Here is a 25,931-nt window from a genome sequence, read left to right on the forward strand (position 1 = left end):
CAAGGTCCCAGGTTCAAGTCCTGCCCGGGACACTTTCTATTGGAGTATATATTATCATCCCATATTTATGTGGGTGTCCTTCTATATGTCATGGCCATGCATGCAGGTAAATTGACAAAATTAACCTTGGATCATGTCTGAGCATTACACTATGACAGTGTGCTTTTTTTTCGGGGACATGATTATGTAAAGTATTGGCACTATATAAAAAATGTTGATAATAATATAAATCCATTCAGCTGCACTTAGTAAAAGAAGAGTACATACCTTTCTGGTGTCAATGTGTGAAAATGTTGACTTCTTGCACCGCTGGCAGCAACAACTCAGTCTAATATTTATGTTGTATAGGAGCATGTCCCTCCATGTAACATTCCTTAAAATGGCAAGAATACTACCGGGGGGATATATTATTTGGCTAATAGCAGCGCTGCAACTCTGAATTAGACAAAAGATTTTACTTGCTGTTCACTAGGGAAGTAAGTATTTAATCTCTTCTTTTACAGAGTGTAGCTAAATAAATTATTTATTAGAATGAACAGATTTTGTTTTGGGCCTTTCAGGTTTAATTGCGATGTATGTGTTGGTATGAGTTTACCAAGGTCCTATGCTAAGTATGCATCTTGGAATCCACACACATTCATTTACTATTACCTTTCTATCACTCATTGTCTTGGTTTCTAAAACAACACACAATTAAGTAGATGCAGTGTACCATCTTGATTGTACAGTTAAAACAGCAACATTTGGAGTTAACCTACAAATATGATCTCACTCTGTGGCTCCACTGCTGGCAGTAACTTCATTTGAAGAATGTTGAGTTCAAGGTGCTACTAATGAGTTAATTCTTAACAACAGATTAAATTACCATCACCATTAGCATGAGATGTAGGTGTAAAATAAAATCTTCTGAAAATGCTGCCTTACAGCCTGTTATGCTGTCTTTCCAACTTTGGTACTTTTTGAAACACCATATATTAGTTTGTATATGTACAAGTCAAAGAAAAGTCAGAAATTATTATCTGCATGCTTGCTTTAGCTTACTAACTCTAACTATTGAGGGTAAGCCCAAAGGCTAGGTAACCAGCATTTTTTAAAGGTGTTGGTGTTGCATTTAAGGTCCATCCCTCCTCAACCAGAACATCTGACACCTGAGATCATTTTAGCTGTCTTTAATAATGGAATTCAAACCCTCATTTTAAGGGGAACTTTTTTCCAAATAACCACTAAGGCAAGGGGCATTTATTCCACTGATGCCCAATGCATTCGTTTTAGCAGGGTTCCCTAAAACCTGGAAAATATTTTAGGTGTTCCTCCGAGAAAAAAGGCTGTTCTAATGACAATGACATAAATGTTCAGTTAAAAAACAAACCACATGACTGATAAAATATAGTGTTTTTTTTCCCAAAAAAAAAAAATCCCACATATCTATCTATGGAGGGCAGAAACACACAGAGTAAAAACTCATCAAATACAGATTATTCATCAAACATTTGGATTCTTTTATGAACTGATATCGCATGTAGACATTCTGCAAGGTCTTTTGTTTATCAATTAAACATAAAAGTGTTTTTCCCATATTAGTTTTATTCAACTTATTTAATAACATAGAATAGGTTGCTTTGGTATGGATCAGTATTAAGTACACAGAGAGTATGTAACAGATACACTTTCCAGTAAACTTTGTGTGTGATATAAACTAAGAAAGAGATAGAAGCTATTGAAATTATAGGCCGATCTTGACTTTTTTTTAGTAAGCTCTCATCTTGACCACACCTACTTTCTGCCTGGTGCATTAAAGGAAAAACTGTAACACCTGGAAAATATTTGCATTTAAATAAAGTTGCCAGTATTGGTGAATCAATTATTAATTCAGATATTTAAAGAGAAATTATCATTATGCCCATTCAGTTTCTCCTGGTAGCACACCTGCCCCAGAAAAGTATTATCTCCTATCCTTGCTATTTTGCTACCTTCCTGGTCTGCTGGATTCCTCACTCCATTGCTGTAATGTAGCATGATTTTCAGGTGTAGGAAACCATATGACCTCCTATGTGTCACAGATAGGCATTGATACCATCTGAAACTGGAGCTTCCTTGATGACATTTTGCAGCAGGGAGGCAGCGAAGGAGAAGGAAGTATGGATCAATGAGTATATCTTGTTAGGGGCTATAAGGAGGCACTGTTATACTGTTGTAGCGTACAGGGTCTCTTTAATGCATTTATTACCATATGTTCAATTAAAATTGATCTAAACCTTTACTGATGTTCCTTTTTTCCTTTTATTTCAGTAAATATCAGATTAATCTACCTGAACCCTAACAATACCAATTAATAAAACCTGTCTATATCATGTAAAATGTCTGGCGTACTTACAGGACACAATCTTAGGATGGGGAGTTTATAAGTGCAGTATAAAGAAGCGTTCATAAAATATTTCTGAAATGTAGAACTGCCTAGTGTTTACAGATGAGATTATATCAAACATGTAACAATGATAATGTAAAATAGCACTTGGTATTTGCAGATTAAGATGCAGCGAGTGAACCATTCTTAGAATTGTATTGGATTTCATTCATTCTCTTGTTGTTGTTTTACCAATAAAGTTTTTGCTTTGCTAGAAAATGACTGTGTCAGGCATGATGTCACTGGAAAATTAAGCGATAATGTTCAATGATATATTTATTAATAAATAAATACAAAAGATAAAAAGACAAAATATGGCACAGTTTATAAGACAGACACATTTCATGGTTTTATTTAGCACCCATTAGCCACAGGACCGGGCTCAACAATGTCCAAAATGAGGCCTTTTATTTTCACATGCATCATGCAGATGATTGGCTTTGCGGCATCTATTCTGTCCTTTACGGTTTCAGGGTCTTTCAATAGGAGCTGTATTGTAGCACCCTGGTGGAAAGCTATTCTTGATATCCCTCAGGTTTTGAATGTCCATCATCGTTTGCTGGATCTCTTTATCCAGAATTAGAATCCTCTCTTTTTGAAATTTATATGACTACTCCAGCTCTTGTAAAGCCGGACTTAGGCGTTGAGTGACCTGTTTACGAGCTGTCTCCATGTTGCCCTGCAAAGCTTGTAATGCGTCTTCATTTCCTTCAATGGGTTGATCTGCATACAACACAATGAAAGTTTGGTTACACCTAAATCATTCTAACATTTGTTTGTAAAAAAGAAAATGAATAGGAAAGATGGGTTTAAAATTTAGAACACTGAGAACAGATTTAACTGTTTTCCAAAAGAAAATGTATGTCATAAATGTTTAATAATGTTATAAAATGTCTAATCAAGAATTTCAAGGTTCTTTACTGCAGTGTTTTCTGCATACTAGACCATGCCTCTGGTGGCAGTTCCTAGTGTTCTTCTGACCTTTAAAGTAGAATGAAACTTAAAAAAAAAATGCAAACAGGAAGGTTGTATTTTGCAAAAGGGATGTGTGATGTCCATTCTGCAACGTATGCTCTTTGCTTTGTCATGAGCACCAGCAGTTTAGCCCCGTCCGCTTACAGGTTTAGGATCTTTGGCCAGCTTAATTGGCCAGGCCTGGAATGACATAACTTGTTCTTGGCAGCCAAGTATGCCAAAATTGCATGTGCAGCTCAATGCATTTTACAGAAAAGATTGCGAAGAGGCAGGTACATTTGTTTTATTGCAAAAAAGACATCACCTATTTTTTCTGCAACAAACATCCTGCCTGCTTGCATTTTTTTTATTGTTAAAGTAAAGCTCTGCTTTAAGCTTTTAAATGGCTGGAATCATTGCTGGTCAAGTATGCAGTACCAGGGTGGCAGATAAGAGACTTAGGATGCATGTGGCTGGTAATATGCTTCGATGCATCTCCAGATTTATTTCCAAATTGTTGGAAGTCCATTATTTAATGTTGCTATTATCAGCAAATGTTTACATCTTTACATACATTAAAATATTCTCCCTGTAAGGTTTTTATCCCTAGCAAAAATGGCAAGCACAGAAGAGAAGAACATCAGTACATACAAAAAACTTACTAACTTTAAGCTTCCTTACATATTATTGTTCATAAAAAACCTAAGACAAGGCTTTTGTGTGAGATTTTACCGTTAAATTTTACCTTCCAATATACCACAGCTGGAGGTATGACCCATCTATGCTTCTATCTACAATCTATAACTGGTTTCTAAGATATCATTTGGTGGTAATGGATACAAAAATGCTGCCTCTGTTGAACACCTAATAGGTCTGTAATTCAATCAGTGCGTTATGCTGCAGGAACCAGCACTGTGTGTGAATTGATTATGCCAAATGCTTACCTAATAAACCGAGAACATGATCAAGGGCATTCAGTGTCGCTGTAACAGCATTCAGAGCACCACCAGCATGAGCTTCAGCTTCCGCTGCATCATCAACAATCTAAAGGAAGAAAGCAGGCATGTCAAGTACTGAATACAACGTGGCTATTTTAGCACTCTTCACCAATACACTTGGACATTATTAGGCTGATAAGTAAGTCAGGAAAAATCATAATGCAACCTGTTACATTTCAAAAGTAATTTCCCAACTGCCCTTGCTATGGTAAACTAAGATCCTATAGGTAGATCAGTTTGGCTGCTTCTGGTATGCCACAGCCAACAATAGACATTGGTTGTGCAATTTAGGAATTCTAGAAGCTACAAGTAAAACATTTGGTAAACTGATATTGCATATAAGGTTTAGAATTTGCTGGTCAAATACACATTGAAAAGTTGGTTGCTCATAGTCTGCTAAATGTCTTATATTGCACATGCATGGTATTTACCAACTGTGCAGCTGCTCTGTCTTCTGCTGCTTACTTTGCCTTCGCATCCAGTTCTCCAGCTGTTTTGATAGCCGTTTTCTGTAGTGCAGCAAACTCATACTCCAGTTTCAAGGCCAGCTGAGCTGAACTGTTTGCATCCTGGCTCATTCGCATCATATCCTGAGAAACAAGGAACACAAAGAGTTAACTGGCTATTAGGGAAAAGGGTTGTGTCCAGGAGCACTTACAGACCACAAAGATCTGTGAACGCACAGGAAATAGAAATATTGAAAACTGGTACAGGTCAGTGACTCAGAAAGTAATGAGATCATTGGATCAGCATGACAGCCAATTATTTGTATTTTTAGAAGGCAAGAGCAGTAATGGCAGCTTGGATAATTGGTTACTTGTGTCAGGGTATTTTTGCTGCTTTTGTCTTTTAAAGGACATTTAATCTATATGTTTATATTCCAATGACCATTGTCATTAGGACTGAAAAAATTCAAATTTTAAAGGTTAAATTAATCAGAATAGGAATCGAGGGAATAACTTCCAATATGGTGACTTAGTGATAAGACAGAAAAAGTCAGCTAATTATATTTTAATAGGGCTGTAAAAAGCAGAATTGAGTAAATGTACAAATAAGTCACTGACAGCCTTCTACAATGACAAACACTCAATTTTTTAAATAAATAAAACAAAATATGGAAAACAGAGTTACTTTTTTCTTTAAGGTTAACATCATAGTAATGACTGAAACTTATAGTCTGTCTACTATCCAATCTTCTACCTAAACCCCCTAGATGTACAAAACTTTCCAAACTATCTTTTAGATCTTTAACTCAGTGTCCCGTGGCACCCAAAGAGTCGGTACAGATGGATCTCTGGTGTGATGATCTTATATAGAACTATAACAGGCTTGTGGATGATTCGGACTACCAATTAAACACCCAGCTTAGACTTTGTTTCTGTAAGGAATACTCCTCAAATAAATCATTAAATTTTTGTCCTTACAAAACTAAAGAAGCTATGGCATATAATTCCTGGAAAATAGGACAATTACCTGTTGTATTGCAGTTGTAATACTCTGAGCTTCTCCGGAATTGTCCACAGCCATATCAGCATCCATCTCTGCACCCTTAAGTGCTGTACTCGCTCTTTCTGTGGTACTTGTTGATTCCAGTACACGTCGCTGGATCTCCGGTAAAAGTCTCATAGCCTCTTCTGCTTCTCTGCGTCGATCTCCCACCTGATTTCCGAATCCTACAATTTAGTAGAATAGATATCAGCAAATATGGAGCTCAGTTGCTTCAAACCCAATGAAATAACCCGAAAATAAAAAGTCCTCATGACATCTCCCATCCAGTACCCAAAAAGCAGACAAATGGCCAACATTGTATAACAAATATGTGAAAATGAATGTCCTCATTCCTTGATAATTAATAAATGCAGAAGATATACTTATGTGCTGAGCCCTACAACTAACACTTAAAGAAAAGACAGTCCCCTCCTACATATTCACACATATGAGGAATCATATAACATGTTATACATGTTGTTTTTGCACTTGGTTTTATGAATATGTCAAAGTTACAGCTGTTGAAGGTCTTCTGAATGGGTTCCATCCCTTAATTGTTTTATATGGCACCAACTTCCCAATGTTTACATTATGATATATTATGTTGTACCTAAAAACTAGAGAAATAGCATTCAGTCTAGAAATGGCCTACTCTGCATAAGCTTAACAAAACTTTTGTAGCATTTTTGCTGTAATGTTTAGACAGTTGACACTATACCCACCCTTCAGACTGCTAAGCATGCCCTCGATCTCATAGTATGTGACGTTTCCTGAAAGAACAGCCTGATTGGCTTTATTCTTTGCAGCATTTGCCCGCGACAACAGCTGATCCCCCATCTGCAGAAAAAAAAGTCAGATTGATAACATCACATACTACTTAGTATTGCTATATACAACTATTATGGATGTACAGGTCGTTACATCTAAAGCAGCTTTTCTCTGATGATAATATATTCAATAAATGAAAAAAGGATTTTGTTTTTTATTTGGTTAATAATTACACGATACATGCATTTCAGATTTGCTTTGCTTTAATAAAACAGCAAAGCAAAATCAGACTTTAACTGGTATGATGACTTCACATCAAAGAGGGAACTTGGCTGCCAGATATTTGTAATTCTAAAACAAATCCCATCTATAAGTGAAATATATCATGTCGTCAGATCAGGCCTATGGACTAGATAGTCCTCTATAGAGCATTTGTGAATTGATCTGTGAACTGCTGGCCACTTCTGTCAGTTTTTTTTTTAGATTGGAATGTTGAGTTGTAATCACAAATATTTCCTTCCAATAGCTTTGTGTTTTTTTTTAAATTTGCTATATTTAAACCAAATGTTGGATAATAAAATATCAATTGAGATTGATTAGTAAAACATTAATTCATTCATTTAATTTGTTTATTAATCACATGCATTAAATCCTTATCACAAGCAAATTAACATTTTACGAAACGTGCAAATGTTTCTCCTTTGGTTGAATGTAAAAAAAATTCCTAAAAATCAGTAAACAATACCCAAATATATTCTTCTTAAACAAAGCCTGAAGTTTAAAACAATCCAACCTGTGTTAGCAATTTTAGACAAATATCTCTGTTGGGAAATAACATAGTTGTTCTCGTATATATATTATTTTGCCAGTTTATGTATATTATACTGTGCCAACAGGTTTATCTAAGGGTGCCCACACACAAACAATATTTTCTCTTTTTTCCTTGACTTTCAATAAATCAGATGATGGAAGATTCCCAAGTGGCTATAGTTAATGTGTTATATTTTCCCACCTGTCTGTACCGTTGCCCTTCATAAAGCTGCTGCTCGGCACCCTGCTCCCAGACATTGAATTTGTTCTGTAAATTTTTGCACTGAGATATTTCTGCTTCCACTGAAGTTCTCACAGCTGATGATTCTTGTTTAAGACGTTCTATTTCCTCCTGATAAATAAAAAAAAAATGTAATTAGTGACCATAATTTTTTATATGCATTTGTTTTTTGCATTCAATCTAGAATAATGAAAAGTCATGTTTTCTAACATTCAGCTGGTTTCTTCCCCAGTAATCTTAAAGTGGCCAACTGTTACTTTTATAGAACTGAAACACTGAAATACATAAACTGCTCATTTTTGTACATAAGATCCTTCAAAGTCACAAAATCATTTTAGGTTCAGCTATTCTACTTTATGTCAGATGAAACTGAACGCTGCATGTGTTTGATAGCAGAGCAAGTTGGACAAAAAATATTTCTAAAACCTCTGCAATTCTTTGCTTTGCTGTGCACAAAAATACACGTTACCAACTAATGTGAAATTATATAGATCCATATATGTTTGTTTTTCTTTAAATTATACACAGTTAGGGCCCCTTAGCTCCTATTTCTGAAAGTGCATTCCTGGAAGTAAGATGAAGCTGCTCATGGTTGTCTTTCTGATTTCCAGGAATGCAGCTAATCCATACATCAGGACACCACAATCAAGGTTTCAGGGTCATATTATATTTCAGCATTCTCATATAACTGTGTCAATGGAGTACCAGCAACATCTGTCAAGCGAATCCTGGCATTACCTGGAACTGTGGAAGCACAAGAGAAGCTTGTCCTAACTCCCGAGCAGTTTGAGAGTTTTCGTTGTAGGATCTCTCTGCAGAGGCTGCAGCTTGAATGGCCTCAGTCTCCAGTGTGCCAACCTGAGCTCGGACATCATACAGCCTGTGAAGATAACATAATGTTAAAAATAATTCCAACAAAAGTAGGTTGATTTATGCCCTACTGGGGTACTCAGGTTACCCTTTCTAGCCTCTAGTCCAATAGTGGGCCAGGGCCATCTGACAGCTGGGCCGCGAGAGCACAGAGAACAGCCATAGTCCATGGCTTTGGCCGGTGCATCCCACCAGTGGGGTCAGGAGAAGGACCCCACTTGGGAAGGCACATCGGCCAGTGCAGAGGAGCATGTCCCCTGTACAGGTCGCAGGCTTGGGGAGGTGTGCAGGTTGTGTCTCTGGACTGGCTCGGACCTGCGATGGGAAAGCGGACGGGTTCTGGCATCATGACGTCACTCTGGGGGATGTCATGATGCAACGTCATGAGTGACCCACGGCTCCCTGCACATGCATGGTTCGGAGTCTGTAGATTTAGTGGTCCGCAAGCTCCAAAAGTTTGGGTACCACTGCTATATAGCACAAAAATCCTAGAAATTATTGTAAATTGGTCTTAACGGTTGCAATATTTGAACCAACCCATTTATACTGTAGATCACACTTGGCTTTAGGATCATTTTGCATTGTCATTTATTGTAGATATATTCCAGAAGTATTATTTGAGTTGTTGGTAGTTCAGTTCTTCCTGAATTAAAAGTTCTAATTTAAGCCTTTGAGTTTTTTTAGTTCTGGTGTCTACCATTCAATTTCTACTAGGCCTTTATTTTAAAGTGATTTGGTGGGTGCAAATGTATTTACCGTGCTAAATAGACAAATGTAGGAACTTCTGTTTTCAAAAAGTAGGTGAGCATGATAGTTCTGTATTTACCCCAAATGTTGGCCTCTAGAAATTGTAACAATAGAGAGATAGGATTTATTAAACATTTATGATATATTCCCTAAGATTTCATCTGAATAAAGTATAGCATAAAAGTACTGGAAACCAACGTGTCATATGACACTGCATTTACAAATATGCCTTATAGTGTAAAGTGACATGAGACCCAAACCCATACATCAGCCCAATTGTGATTTCTACATATTGCTTGTTTCAGAATTCTATACCTTGATCTCAGGTTCTCTGCAGCATTGAGGTCTGTGTCTCCTGAACGTAGAATCTGCATCGCTCTTTGCGTATCCGCCAGGGCATCCCCTGCATTCTGTACGACTATCTGAGCTTCTTGTTCAAGTCTGAATTCAGTAAAAAGAAGAAGATTCAATTAAAAACAAGTAAACCGTAGATGAACATTAGGAAGGAAATGTTGCTTAAAGTTGGACTAATTTTTTCCATGTTATTTTATAGAAATTTTGTTTAAAAATGAGACATGAGCATATTGTTGGCAATCAAACACTGTAAATGCTAATTAACTCTAACATCCCACAAACTCCCACTATTTTCTTCACCATTAATTAACTGTCATACTGCTTAGTAATTGACTTTATTATTCATTAGTTATAGCTTAGTTTGTTCCACACATCACATGGATGGGTTCCATCTGTTGTCATGGATACATTGATCTAATATACACAGTGTTCTGTGCGTCCAACAACAAAAAAGAAGATTTATTAGATTTTTTTATTTCATTTATTTGAGACAAAACTTAGCCCTGCAAAAGGCTAACAACTACCCAGCCATCCCTGACTTGTTTACATATAAGCCAGATATTTCCTTGTTGCTGGATACTAAATCAGTGTTAAAGTATAAACTGCACCTCGCTGTTCTGTATCACTTCTATTGTTATACCATTCAATTGCTATTTTTTTTTTTACTATACCAATAAAAATGATTTAAACATAAAGTATAAACTGCTAACATACTGGCCTTGAGAATAGCAGTAATCTAGTAAAAACACCTAATCCTGATTATGCAAAACATACAAAAATACATTTGCAGACAACATTAAGAGCTCTATTTATAAAATAGATAATCTAATATGCACTCAAACATTCCCTTGTGGGAGGGTCCATGTGTTTTATTGGCAGTAATTGATTCCCACTGGGGAATGTGTGAGGGAATGTCAGATAAATAGACCCCTAATACTTATATTCTGATTTTGCTGACAATGATACTTACTCAAAGGAGAGACAACGATCCTGATTTATTAATACATACACTTTCACTTTGGAGAGGAGCTTTAATAAATCAGGCCAAAAAAAGGGAATGGAAGCAATGGGGAAAATCAACATTTCTCTTCAAATGTACAAGCCGTGGGCTTACCTAGCTGCTATTTTCTGGGCTTCTTGACCAAGTGTGGAAAAGTTGTTTGAAATCCAGTTTAAATTCTCAGATTGAAAATTCTATAATGTAAAACAAATTCATAGTTGTTTATCTATAATTTGTTAAATCACAAGCAATTTAAAAACAAAGTAAAATTAGTAATTTGTTAATGGGTAACACAAAGGTTCTAGTGCTCTTGTATAACAGTACTGGCCTCAAGCTTGAATCTTGAGACAATATCTGCATGGTTGTCATTTTGGAATTGTGGTTTCCAATAATGCTCCAAAAACATACAGATAAGATAATTGGCTTCTCTCCAAATTGACCATAGACTATGGTATATTAACTGATTGGGTGAAGGGTAGAAAAACATTTCCAAAACAAACTAATAAATATGAATTGTCGATCTGAAATAATCATTATCCTCAATTTTATCGAGAAGACTATCTGCAACGTTTTTTGTGAGTTTGTGAAATAAGGAACAGCTCATTTACCACTGTGTGCTCCATCCTTGCCCTATAATTAGAAATTGGAAATGGAACATTGTGTTTCCACAGACAGAATTACAAATTCACTGGTATTATTATGTGATCCTTTCCTATTATTTCTGACTGTACCAATTGCTGGCATCAAGGAGCCCCAGGGATTGGTTTTAAACACTTCCTACTTTTAAGAAGAAGATAAAGGCTAATCAAAAACTTTTTGGAAAATGGTACTATAGAATCATTAAACCATAACAATGGCTAAATTAAAATATTATTAGCATGGTTACCAAATAATCATAGTGTGTTTTTAATTTTTCATGTTGTAAATGATGAAACTTACCATTTGGTTTAGTTTAGTCTGGTCATTCTCAAGCTGCTGCCGTGCCAAAGTAATCTTCAGCTTGGTCTCTTGCAGTTGCCTTTGGTACTCGCCGGTCTGGGTCTGTGCTTGTTGGAGTTTTGCCTGTGCTTGTCCTAGATCATTCTGAGTATCGGTCTGTAACCCCTGCAGTGCTGACATCTGCCTTTGGAGGGACTGCTCAATACCTAAAAAATAGGAACATCATGTACAGAATAATTAAACCACGGGAGGGGGGGGAGTTATAGTGGATATAACCAGGGCAGTAAATTTGCCCAATATCACCCCATAGTAAAAATGTAAAACTGGTGTTTCTCTAATCTGCAGCTCAAAGCAATTCTCTAGCAAAACAAAATATAATTACTATAGTATAATTTCTGAGCTCTATATAGATTTGTTTTATTAAATGCTATTATTACCTCCATAAATAATTGTGTAGCCAGATATTTCTGGGTCATGATTGGCTATAGTTACAAAGGGGGAGAAATCCGGGATGCTTTGTGTCACATAAGATTAGTTAATCATGGATCAAGGAGAGGGACCTACATGAAAGGGGAAAAAAAGGATTTTCCCTGGAGTTCAACTGAAAGAAAGTTGCTTTTAGCCCGAGTAAGTACTTGCAACTAGTACACACATATGGCAAAATGTGAAAAATCGGGGTATTTAACATCAAGGTAAAGATCCATATCTTGTGATAACAAAAAGCGGCCACAACATGTGAGGACCCCATGTCACTCTTCCACATCTTCTGTCAACCAAACCATTCTTGTCTTGATGCATTTTAGAGATGTCACCTTTTTATCTATAGATTGAAGCGCTATAGTAAATAACAATTACAACACTTTAATCTGCCATCTCACCATGTGCAGATTCAGCCTCCCTTAACATGCTCCGGGATTTTTCCTCCACCCTCCGCATCTGTTCCTCTAGGTAACGTTCGTCTTGGGTTTGGATTCCGCCATTGATAGAGCCAGTGAGCTGTTGCGCTTGCACTTTGTATGAAGCCATCTGAGAATTCAAATACACAAAAAAGTGAACTTTGTGAAAAAAAAAAAATACCAACCTGAAATATCTCATTGTTTCTAGGATGGGAATATAAGTGGGGATAGAAGGGCTGGAATGCTTACCTTACTGAAGAAAATGCTGCTCCTAGCTTACACAAATAAAGCATTTGGTCAAATATTCTCTACATACATTTGAACTCTGATCTCCTCCAGCAGAGATTACATGTCTAAATACCCAAAATATAACTCTTGGTTATACAAGCGTCACTGAAGGGCATCCAGACCAGGATGTTCACCAAGGACAAGTACATGTTTATGCCCAGTTTGTAGGGAGACTTTTAGCAAATGTTTATTAATGTAGGGCTACTTAACCACTAATCCACCATGCTAGGAACTCACCTTCTCACTGATTTGATTATAGCAGCTGGGGCAGTCTGGCCGATCACAGTATTCACCACTAAATCCTGGCTTGCACAGACATAAGCCATCAGCCTGGCATGAACCTTGCCGAGAACCCACAGGGTGACAGTAACACTCTGGAAAAAAAACACAAAAAGAAGATTAAAAAGTTAAACTTTGAGTTTTTATATGTGAGGCTCTCAATTAGAACTACAGACTACTTTGATTACACAGTATCTAAAAATGTACTTTGTTTGATGACTGTAGGAGAACAGGCTATTGCTTTTTTAAGAATACTAGTTTACTGACTATTACACTGACCCTCTGGCTTCAGTACTTTCCAAATCACTGACTTTGAACAAGCAGGATATGTGTAAAGTCAGAAAAGTCCTTAACGCAGGAGTGTCACACTCCGGCCCAGGGGCCAAATCTGGCCCCCAACGTTCTTTTTTTGGCCCCCAAAGGAATCATAAATATGAACTGCAGCTGGCCCGCTGCTGCATTGAAATAGCGCCGCTACTACAATTCCCGGCAGCACTCGAGTCTATAGACCAGCGGGCTCTCTGCCTATGCGTGGCCCCACATTGGACTGTTTTATAGATGCAAATAATGCCAGGGATTTTAGTAGCGGCGCTATTTCAATAAAGAGGGAGTTTCAGCACGGGCCACTCATAAGATTTAGCTCTGCATTGGCCGCGTCTGGCATTTCCAGCACTCCCCCCCTCAGCTGTACTTTTCTATTATAAACTTGTTTCAGATTGAATGTGAAGCAAAACCTCATTGTTTCCATATGAAAAGGGTTTATATCTAAAAAGAAGAAAATTTCCTCAACTTTTTCAATAAATTTCAAGGTTGGCCCGTGACTTTGTTTTTAATTTTGGCCCTCTGTGTATTCGAGTTTCACACACCTGCCTTAACTGATAACTTGTTTTAGATCAAAGTAGTTTTGCAGAAGGTTAAAATAACTGTCAGTGTGCACATTTGAACCCATTGCGGAGGGAGAGCTTCTGTAGACATTGTTTGGACAAGCTTGTCTTGGGGGGATAAACAGTAGTATAGTGCTGTGAAGATAAAACTGGCCAATGCCCAATGTATTAGAAGGCTCAACCATTGAAAGTCTAATAAGCCTTAACACTGTATACACTTACATGATCACTTACCAATCCTGCCATATTCGGCTATTGAGGTAAAAACTGTGTCTATGTCTATAGGCAAGCTAAAATGATAACATTACTAGTATAAAGTAGCCATATCTGCATAGTATATTGATAGCTAATGATCATCCAGAGACGCTAACAGTGCCATCTTGCAGCAAATGAATACCCTTGTAGTGATTATTAGAGATTTTTAAAGGAAAGTCTTCTTTCAAGAAAATCTGCCACCTTGCTAATTCTGTTCTTTTAGGAACTCCTCTCTCTGTTAATGCTATTGCTGCCTTAACCTGCCATTGCATTTGTCTTTTGGTGCCTTTAGGAATACCCCATACTTTTTTATATGGGGGAGCATGTGGCCTTCTTCTCCTACTCTTAGATTTTAGTGGTCAGGATATAGTGAGCACTTACGTGATGGAAGATAGCAGCTCATCTACAAGACAAAAAACCAACACAGTTCATACACAGAAATTAGACTCTAGTGCTCAGGCAGGCAAAATGGCAGCAAGGATGTACAGAGAGGTTAGGGATTGGTAAATTGGTGGGGATCTCACAAAAGAACCCTGAATAAACAAAGCAACAGATTCTCTTTAAAAGAAACCTTTGCAAAGAAACAAGAAGATAAGCAAAGATAAGTCTAATGTAAGACCTTTTTAACTGATGGGAATTTAGTACAAATGAAACAAAACTTTTATTAGTAGCTTATTAAATCAGGAACATTACAGACTTGCATGCATCAACCCGATTTTTTTTGTGCTCCACCAGAAGTGCTGACTTAGTACAAAGCCGGTCAGGTTAATGCAAGCAAGTTTGTAATGTTCAGCTGACATTAACAACTTTGCAAATTGCATTTGTTATACTGCTATTGGGTAAACTTGATGGACCTGTGGTTTTCTTAACTTAATATATTAATATGTTTTTTTTTTTATTGTGTATTATATCTACTTTATGGAGACATGATTTTGTCTACAGGGTACCGTGTGAATATTATACTAGAAGGACAGTGATATTGTGATATTGTGTTCTATCTTTAAAAAGGTCTAAAGCCCACTAGGGGAGTTATCCTGGGGCAGTTTGCATCTCTCCTCCCACATGGGAATAATAAAGGTGTTACCATCTATAAGCTGCACCTCTATTTATTGCTTTACATTATCAAGAGTAAATCAATCTGTTAATAAATAGTCGTGGCAATAGTATGGAACATATGGGGTGTGGATAAAACTAAAAACTTTTATTACCTCTGCACTTGTTTTGTGGGTTTGGATCCATTGGGTTACCAAAGTACCCTTCCTTGCATCTGTCGCAGTAAAATCCGGCTGTGTTATAAATACATTTCAAGCACTCTCCGGTCACTCGGTCGCAGCTGCCCTCCACTGTGTGATCGATATTATTATTGCAGGCACAAGGTCTGCAGAGCCTAGGGGGTCCATTTTGTCCTTGGGGATCTCCGAAATATCCATCAGCACATATATCACAGCGAGGACCTAGTGCGAAAGGTGAAAGTTATTACCACAAATATCAAAGAATATAAATATGCTATTGCAGTTTACCATTCATAGATTCAGGCCCTGCATTAGTATTCTTCTCTCAGGCAAATACAGAAAAATGTTTGTTGACTATTTAAGAAATTCAGTGTGATTCTCATTTCTTGTGAACTAAAATCCTAAACAATATTATCAGCTTTTCAAGATAACATTTGAGAACTATAGAATACCTCCTCCTATGTTATAGAAATGCTGAAGAGAGAATAGGAGAAAGGGATTCTGTTTTCCTAGCTTTCCAAATTGCCTTTCCTAGGGTAACCCTGCACTGGAACCCTGGGACAGAAGGTGATACTGGTAGATGAAAAGAAAGGGTAAAATGTATACAGCCACCTCACCTAAGGAATGGTAAGCTGCAATATATAATTATTTTTTTTTTTGTTTAGATACACCTTAAGCTGGCCACACACTTTACAGTAAAATTATTTTATTTTGTGTAATTTACATCTCACACACTAGGGTGTGCTATAACACAGATACACAGCACATACTCCATGTGAATTGCTGAGTGCATTTGTGTGATCTGAGTGCAAATTACAATATGCAGCAGAAGAAGAAATTCTATATATAATATTCTAGGACCCAATGATTGGATCCAACTGGATCTTTGGATCCCAAATATAGCACATGGCCTGTGTGCTGTTATCTTACACTCAAATAATAAATGTGGACAGAAGCAAACAAATATTGAAAAACCCAAACAAAAGAAAATCATATGATAGTTATGGTATTACAACTCACCACCTAATCCCAAAGGACAGTTGTCACACACAGGATCCTGAGTCTCTGGAGACAACGAGCAGCCTACCCCAGCACTGCATGGGCATGGCAGGCACCTCTGCGGGTCACGAGGGTCATTATACTGTCCATGAGGGCAATCGGCACAGTCATTATTCTGATTCTCATCTCCAGAGTAACAGTCACCTAAAATTTCCAAAAAAGGGAGCTTTTGAGTGAGTTTGAATATATGTTATGATAGGAGACAATAAAGCATTGAGACATTTACCAGTTTCTGGGTCACATAGGCCTCCTCCTTGGCATATGCAGGCCACACAAGGACTGAAGGGTCCCAATGCAGGAGACTCCCTGCGATATCCAGGGGCACATTGTTCACAGGAATGTCCTTTATATCCAACAGGGCATTCACATTTCTCCACCCAGGGTGCTGCTTCCCCAGAACCAGGACGAGCAGATACAAGAGTAATGCTTTGAAGGTACCCAGTGCCTGCAAGATGTAACAAGGTCATAGATGACTTCACTGAATAAAATTATCTGGACAACAGAGCACAATACAGTCAGTATGGCCCAGATTTAGCCATGTGGAATAACTAATCACATCCATGATAGGGGCTCATGAACTTTTTTTAAAGAAGAACCAATGTTGCAACCAATGTTCTATATTTTTCGGCAGAATGGGGAAAAGCTAGAATCTTTTTGAGGTTTTACATATTTGTCAGTCTGTTTTAAATTACAAAAAGATTTTTTTTTCTTAAAAGAAACACAGTGTCTTCGATGTCGCCACTGAAGAGACCCCCATCCCTTATTCCACTGGTGGCCTTTTTAAATTGGGCAGTATGTGAGGGGAAAGGCGAGTTGTCATTGCCAGGGGACTGGCCAACACGGGCAATCTACTGCACTGAATCAGCAATTCTCTGTATCTGGACACAGCTCCTGTTAAATTTAGGTTCGCATATCTTGCTTCTAAAGATAAAATACCATGCATGATGGGTGAGCTTTTTTTTATTTTTGCCAGGAATAGAACTTTAAATGAAGGCTGAAAGTCATTGACTGACTAGGTAGGATGACAGACCTGGAAGTCCTACAATTAAACAGAATTACTTTATTTTTAAAAATGTAGGTGATTGCCATTTTCTAATACTGACCCCTAATGTTTATCCTATTCATAACATTATTGGGTCCTAAATAAAAGTTCTCTTTACTTACTGTACTCTCCATAAGTGGCACGAATACGCAGGGCGGTCACATTACTTAAAAGGCGGCGAAACTCAAAGTGGCTAATACGAGGAGTCCAAGGGCTGAAAGACAGCTCATCCAACCTGTTACACAGACAAATCAATGAGAAGATTAGAAAACAGTAACACAATATAAAACAGCATGCTGCAACTTTAATTATAATATGTATAGCTATATATTTGTATTCTGGGCAGCACAGTTGGCTGAGTGGCAAGAACTCTTACCTTTGTATCATTAGGTCACAGGTTCAAAGCTCACTCAGAGTACAGAATACCAATAGTTTAATGTTCTAATACTAATTTATTACTAAGGGTTTATACGTTATCCCCATGTTTGCATGGTTTTCCACAATCCCAAAAACAAGCAGTTAGGGTAATTAGCTTTCCCTTAAGAAAATAAAATTGGCCTTAGTCTGGGTTTATAGCATTTGGCAGGGACATCATATGTGAGCCCCTTTGAGGAACTGGTAATGGTAAGCCTTTGGACTTTATAAAGCACCACGTAATATGCCAGCACAATATCAAGCTTATCAATGTATGACAATCAAGAGAGGAAAATGCTGCAACCAAGGTCATCTGTAATTTTACCTAGTCTGTTGGTACTCATTTTTTAGTGTTTAATACCCTTTATAGAGCGCCTGTCATAAGATCTCTAAGTAGCCCGCCACTGCTAGCATCCACTTTGGAGAATATTGGAACCCTCACTGTCATGTGGATCATCTTGGCTTTTTTGCTCTCCAAGCCATTGACCTGAATGGCCGTTCAATGGACAATGCTCATGGACAGATAATGTAACAGTGGGAATTTAACTGATTAGAACACAATGAAGCGCTAATGGACATGTTGGCATTGAAAGATGCATTACATGACACATAATATGTATATTTCAGCCAACTAATGAAAGCTGATCATGGTAATACTGTCAACTCACTTGAAAGTGTAGGTCTGAGGTAATCTGCAGGGCAGGGCATTTTTGGATGAGGTAAGAGGGGCAGTAACTCTCAGGCCTCCACCTTCCAGCACAATATCTTCAACACCAGCTCTATGACGACCTCGATCCACACGGAAGGTGATGGTCAACACTTGGCCATAACTATGAGACTGGTCCCCTAAGAATGCTCCTGTAAGAAGATGAAAGTAAGATTGATGACATGTCCCGGAATCAGGCTGAAAAAGAAGAATATTCTCAAGAATCACCTTGCTCTCTAAGTCTAATACATACAATTTCAGCTCAGAGAACATTGAAAAGATAGTAAAAACAAGAGGTAAAACCAGACAAGACTTTGCAATATAAATTTATATCACCTTATGTATAACAATACAAATGTAACGTGATGATGAGGGTAGGGGGTCTTTAAATGAACATGTGAGGCATAGTAAAATGTAATTATAAAAAAGCACCAAAATATGTAGAATGAACAGTTAGGCCAAACAAGCACACAGTGTCTCTCTCTTCTGCAGTTGTACCCTACCTGGGGCATTAAAATAGAGGGGCTCCAGCTGTCGTGATGCAAGATACACTTCTTTCTGGTGGCGGGACATCCGGATGGGGACTGATGATGGTGAACCATCTTTTAGGACTGTTGTCCAGCCTTCTAGATCTACAGAAAAGATAAAATATATAACATCAAGCGGCAGAAGAGATGAATTGCCGGAGAAACAAACAATGAACAGGAAGACTTTACCTACTGATTATTAAAATACATGAAAGGTATAAATGATCCATTAAGCTATCATAGGGATTAAATGGCTTACAGAAAAGCCAATGACAAAACCTCACATTATATTTCACATAGAATAATATAATTTGGTTTACCATCATAGTTACAACTTGCTATTAAAGCATTGAAAATCATTTCAAGTTTAGCACAGACTAAAGCCCCGTACACACGTCAGATTTTTATCGCCCGATAATCGGCATCGGCCAATTATCGGGCGAAAATCTGCTGTGTGTACAGTCGGTGTCCTCCATCGTCCGGACGACCCACCTGCCGGATCCACGGACGATGGACGACAGCCGATCCTAATGAACGGGAAGGGGGAGAGCGCGGAGCAGGGTGCCGCTCCGTCGCTCTCCCCCTCCCCTCTCCATAGAGCATGAACGGTGCTGTATGTACAGCACCGTTCATGCATCGTGCACTCCCTTGTCGTTGGAAAGGATCGTGAAAGATCCTTTCCAATGACAAAAATTGCAAGTGTGTACGCAGCTTAAGAGAAGGTCATGATTTACATCAAAATAAATTAGATACTTTAGATACTAAAGATACTTTATCACAATTATATCAATATACTAATATATGCTTTTTTTTCATGCCTCCCTTGTGTAAACATGTAAACCTCTGCTTTATGCTGCCATTTTGGATGTAATGTCAATAGTCAATTTGATAGCATTCTTCTTCACTGCTCCCCCATCTGCTACATAAGAGGTTACGTAGGGAGGTAAAGGGAAGGGTGAAAGAGCCGGGCAAGAATAGAGAGTAATTAGATGCCTCCAGGAGAAGAGAGGGCTAAGATGTGAAAGAAGGGGATTGTGCTGGATTACTTTCCAGCAAGTTTGAAGTCACATTACGAGTGAATTAAAATAAATTATGGAAAGGAGAAATGCATGTAAAATAATGAATTGTATATAATTTTAAATGCAGTTCTTACATTGATGACACGGTCGGTTTAATTAGAAAATCACCCCACATATCTGCTCAAATATCAGATCGATTAAACTCAAGCAGTCTTTTACAGTGTGGTTCGTAGAATATGAAGTCAACAGAAACAATGTAAGGATGACCCACTGAGATATGAAGTCTGAAGCTGACCACACTAACTTCTTGAAGTTTATCGGAAACTTGCTTCCTGACATAACATGCTATAGAGGAAGTTCACACAGCGATGACATATATAATACATTGGAAGCTCACAGTGGTATACTGCGGTGTACCGGAGGATCACGCTGAGTTAATATATTCAAGCTATAGTCATCTCACAGTGGTATAGAGCAATATATGAGAAACTCATGCTGAGGTGAATAAAGACTGATTTGTGAACAGAGGAAAAGTCTACTTTATTTTTAGTAAAAGAATATGGATTGTTTGCCACTGGTAATATCTCACTTTTGTTTCACTTTTTATTATTACAGCCTATGCACAGAAGAACCAGATAAGTTATTGAACTTATTAATCACTTATATTCCGTACAAGAATAATATAAAATGTTTCTAGCCAGCAATATTCCCATGGACAGGCTTAAAGTAGACCTTTATATTAATGGTAAAAAAGTCAACCTGTCAGTCAATTGAACCAAAACTTTCTATTGCAGAAACATTAGATTTTGAGCTTTTTTAGGAGACATTTACTTGAAGGACTAAATACCCTGTTAAGGGATGGATACTTTGTTAACACTATATATGTGATGATGATATTAATGAAAGTACCTGGTCTTAGAGAGGACTATTGGGCTTGCTCACACCACCTACATTTTAATAAAGCTCTCCAAGACTGGGGGAGATAGACTATCATGGAAGAACCTGGGCGATCCAGCAAACCTGAAATGAATCTGATCCAGGATTGAAAAATGTTGCCAACTAAAAGCATATGATTTTTAGAAATCCATTCCATGTTTGTTTGATCACCTAGGTTCTGGGTAGTCTATCTTCTCTAGTCTTTCAGAGCTTTACTAACTCAGTGAGTGTGCTGGTGTGAAAATAGTCTAAGGGGTCTATTTATAAAGTAGTGAATCTAATTTTCACTAAACATTCTCTGGTGGAGAATCAATCACTGCCATTAAACACATATGCACCTGAAATATTCTCCACCAGTAGACAGTTTAATATCTGAATATAATACCAAATACAAGGTATGAACCCTGACCATCCTAGAAGAAAATACAGCTCAATGCTCTTTCAGTATTTTTTTCTAAAGAAAATTGATAATGTGATCTCTTCTGCACTACTTCCTTGAAAGAGAGATCACAGAATATGATGTCCATAGAGAACTATTGGTAGGTATTTTAGTCCTTTTGTAAAGCTACGTACACACGTCCAATGGTTCTCGCCCAATAATCGGCTCAGGGCCAAGATCGGACGAGAATCTAGCGTGTGTACAGCGCCAGTCATCCAAACGACTGTCCTGGCGGATCCACCGACAATGCAAGGGAAGGGGGAGAGCGCGCAGCGAGGGGCCGCTTTGTTGTTCTCCCCCTCCCCTCTCCATAGAGCAGATCCGTGCTGTATGGACAGCACTCGTTCATGCATCTTGCAGTCCTAAGTCGTTGGCAAGAATCGTGAAAGATCCTTTCCAACAACAATATTTGCACGTGTGTATGCAGCTATACTGTAGCTCACAATTTTTTACAGTAGTCAATTCAGAATTAATATAATTTCACCTATTTTAAACCAACATAAACCTCACATGAAGCTCACGCTACTAATACATAAGGATATCTAATTGTTATTAGTAGCGTTTAAGGTTTATTTTGCAAAAAAAAAAAAATGGGAAGACCATTGCATGACTGTGCTAAATTTGTATGACAATATCTTACAACTTATAAGTATATCGACATATAAATAATTACTGTACCTTTCTCGAAATGAGATGTGATCTTGTTTATGGTGTAATCAGTGGAGCTGTGGCAAGTGGATGAATGACCATAACAGAAACATTGCAAACATCCTTCTGAACGACCAGCTTGCAAGTCATAATACCCAGGCTTACATCTGGAGGAGACACCAACACAATGGATTAAAACAAATAAATGGACACTGGGCTTGCCCTCATTTAACCTCTAGTGCCTGCATTCATAAATGCAGCCGCGGTATTCCTCCTGTCAGAGAGATTCTCTATCCAAGAAGACAGGAGTCCCGCAGCTGTGCTAATGAATGAATGCAGCTGTGGGAATCATTACAGGATGATTCCCACGGCTGCATTCCTTCACGATGAGCACAGCCGCGGTACTCCTGAGTTCTTGGATAGAAAATCTCTTTCCAAGAACACATACCTGATTTCTCTTGCAGGTTCCAAAAAATTTGATCTCGACGGGCGAATTTATCCCTTATTGTACATTACGGATGTACAATACCGTAACATGTAAGCGAGAACGGCTCGATTTGCAGCAAGATCAAATTTTAAAATTTCGCTCGCTCATCCCTAATGTACAATAAGATTGTACAATATTGGTGATGCTGGTCTGCAGTGTGTGGAGTCGTCTTCAGTCTTTTCTGTATAAAAGACTTGGCATGGAGGCCAACATAATTTGTGCATTTGGGTAATATTATCAACAGTCAAAACCTAAAGCACCCACAGAATAATTTACAACCATGGAGTAATTTTGCAAATGTGTATTAATACACAACCATAGCATTAAATTCCGTGGTTGTAAAATGATTCCCTGAGTCTGGATGGATTTTTGATTGTATATTAGTCCACTCATATGCAATTATATATATTCTAAATACTAATAGCATATTTATAATTGCATATTTGTGGATCAATATACTATTATAATAATAAGGTTTAGTGAGAGCATATTATGCCCCTTTATGTAAATCTTATACTCTGACATACTGCTCATTGTACATCATTTTTTGCTGCAACACATCTTATTTCAAACACATTTATAGAATTGTTTTTAGAGAGAAAAATTGCACAATCTTTTTCATATTAGTTGGGATTATTCAGTCTTAAATGTGTTCACACATGCATGTGGTTTAATTTATTCATAACATTTAGATAAAGTTGTATGAAAAAGGCATTTGTTGTATGTCTAAACAGATTGTAGAGTTGGAGGCTCATTTTATAATCTATTTTAATTTCGTATACCATGTTGTTGTACCAAAGTGTAATACATTTAATAAAAACATTGTGTGTGGTTATCATAACATGTATCACTCATAATTTTTATAAAGAATATGGTTTGTGTTCTGGGGGTTATATATTCTTGACTGTTTTCTGTCCCTTTTATGTTTTCATATCATTCTGTCAATCAATGAATCAATCAATTTCCCCTCCCCCTCTTATGATCCACACATTATGTATTATGCTATCACAGATATGTAAAGTAGATTGTAAAGTTTCAATACCTGTCACAGCTCTCTCCCGTGACATTTGGTTTACAAACACATTTGCCATTCTGGTCACAGCTTTGACTGCTGCCTGCTGGATCACAAAAGCAGCCCTGGCGCCTAAACATAATAAGGGAATTATTATTAATAACGAGATGGCCCAATAATAACCTGCACTGATGCAGATCAGATCATTATATTAAAATGTTGCCCCCCCCGAAAGATTGATATTCAGGACAGGCATGTATAAACCCAAAAGAAAAGAAAACTAAAAAATACAACTTCATTTGTAAAAAGAAAACCTCCAGACCCCAGAGTATCCCCAAACTTCTAGTTTCTACTTTTGTAAGTGGCTAACCTAGGCCCCTTTCACACTGTAAAGCAACACTCTCACCATGCATTCTGGATCTCCTGTTTGTAATTAGAGATTGTTTATGCTGCTATCATTCATTTGAAGAGTTTTCCAGTATTTGCATTTTTTCTTAAGCACATCACTGTAATGTATACTCATATATTTAAATAATTTATAATTAAGGTTCAAGAAAAAGAACAGGCGATAAACTGAACTGAAGAAAATCCAGATGTTCTATAAACTTTAACTTGTTTCTTGCATTTTAATCTCTTTATAAATAGTGTCTATTGTAAGAGTAATCTGGCATAGTTGCTAGTATTAAACTGTAATCATCCTCCTAAAACTACATACTTTTCAAAAGAATCCCTGTTAGGTTGTACTCTTAATCAAGCAGTTTATTTAATAGAACAACTACCCAAAGTCCAACAACATTCAGAGACAAATAATAGTTGGTATAGAATATGCAGCAGGTACCATATGGGCCCTCCCTATCCCACCTGAAAAAGAAGAGATAGTTTCACATTTTTTTAAAATAGCGAGTCTTCCGACTCACCTTTACTTCCTCTATATTGTATTTAAAATTTCCAAAAGTGGCCAAAACAACTAAAATCAGTTGGATTATTTTAAAAGTTTGGTTCTGCACCCCTTGCCAGGCTATCTTTGGCACTGACCCATGGGTATCAGTATGGTAAATCCAGACATGGCTCTTGGTTGGACAACTCTTCTTCTGAGATTTTGCTGTTAGCACATAATAAAATCAGCTTAACTGACAAAAATATTAAAAAATCCAATGTTAATCATTTTTACCTGCATCCGCTCTCAGTAAGTGACTGGAAGCCAGGCTGACACCGATCACACTTGTCACCCATCACCCCAGGCTTACAGCTACACCGTCCATAGTTATCACACTGAGTGCTGAGAGAACCTGTATGAGTAAAGAACAAGAAGTTAAAATAGTTGTCATGTCTCCACTTATTCTTAGAAGGATAGGTTGCCAGAAAAATGGTTAGAGCAGAACTAAAGCTGTCCATACAAGTTTTTACAACTGTTTAGCTTTAAAATACATGACCATGAACCATGACCATGACATGAAGGTTCTCATTTATCCAGGTCATTGTTTATCTAATAGTAATTAGTCACATTCAACTCGACTTGTCCTTGTAATGTTGAAGACAATATGCAACCTTTCAAGTTCTTTCATGAGTTCCACCAGTTCAGGAGACTAAGCATGCTCCTAAGGCCTAGTACATGAGCAGGTCTGCTTCCAATTTGCACATGATGGAGCAATCCAACTGGTAATTAAATAGCCAGAAATCCTAAAACACTGCAAATATGCATACAAGATTCTGCAATGTTGTTTACAGGTGGTCCCCTGGTTACATACGAGATAGGGACTGTAGGTTTCTTCTTAAGTTGAATTTGTATGTAAGTCAGAACAGGTACATTATTTTATTAAATGCAATTAGGACAGATGTTTATCTCAACATATTATTAGGCAATAAGGTGTCAATTACTGTAAAAAAAACCTCACTGTTAATCACAAACAAAGCAAAAAAAGAAATAGCTGCATCGTTTGTCCTGGTCATTAAAGCCATCAAGCCCCCGTCCTGCATGAGTGAGCAAGAAAGTCCTGTTCGTATCTAGGAGGTGTCCGTATGTCCCTAACTCGGGGACTACCTGTATTTTTCGGATCCAGTGCTTGATTAAGATTTTTAATTATTGTTTACCAACATGTCTGATTTATCTACTACAGACCAGAACCCAAAACAAAGCTTCAGATGCTGAATTCTCTTCAGATCCCATCTTTTTTATCTTGTTCCTATATGTACTAGCTCAAAAGGTGTAGAAAAGTCAACCTACAACTAAGGTTA

General features: G+C 37.5%; 1 protein-coding gene across 1 annotated transcript in view; it reads right to left on the reverse strand.

Annotated features, from left to right (window-relative positions):
* Positions 1–2,869: 2,869 nt before the first annotated feature.
* Positions 2,870–25,931, reverse strand: part of LAMC2 (laminin subunit gamma 2) — a gene marked incomplete in the record, with an annotated part of 29,229 nt that continues 6,167 nt past the window's right edge. Inside the window, 21 exon segments of the mRNA XM_072419768.1 lie at positions 2,870–3,127; positions 4,303–4,402; positions 4,788–4,946; positions 5,830–6,029; positions 6,567–6,681; positions 7,625–7,774; positions 8,402–8,543; positions 9,596–9,721; positions 10,749–10,828; positions 11,574–11,779; positions 12,452–12,599; positions 12,995–13,131; positions 15,384–15,629; positions 16,428–16,610; positions 16,693–16,911; positions 17,631–17,743; positions 18,591–18,780; positions 19,132–19,260; positions 22,228–22,364; positions 23,727–23,828; positions 24,868–24,985. Of these exon segments, the coding sequence (XP_072275869.1) occupies positions 4,818–4,946; positions 5,830–6,029; positions 6,567–6,681; positions 7,625–7,774; positions 8,402–8,543; positions 9,596–9,721; positions 10,749–10,828; positions 11,574–11,779; positions 12,452–12,599; positions 12,995–13,131; positions 15,384–15,629; positions 16,428–16,610; positions 16,693–16,911; positions 17,631–17,743; positions 18,591–18,780; positions 19,132–19,260; positions 22,228–22,364; positions 23,727–23,828; positions 24,868–24,985 (2,870 nt within the window).

This window comes from Pyxicephalus adspersus, chromosome 8 (genome assembly GCF_032062135.1).
Source record: "Pyxicephalus adspersus chromosome 8, UCB_Pads_2.0, whole genome shotgun sequence".
NCBI classification, from domain to species: domain Eukaryota; kingdom Metazoa; phylum Chordata; class Amphibia; order Anura; family Pyxicephalidae; genus Pyxicephalus; species Pyxicephalus adspersus.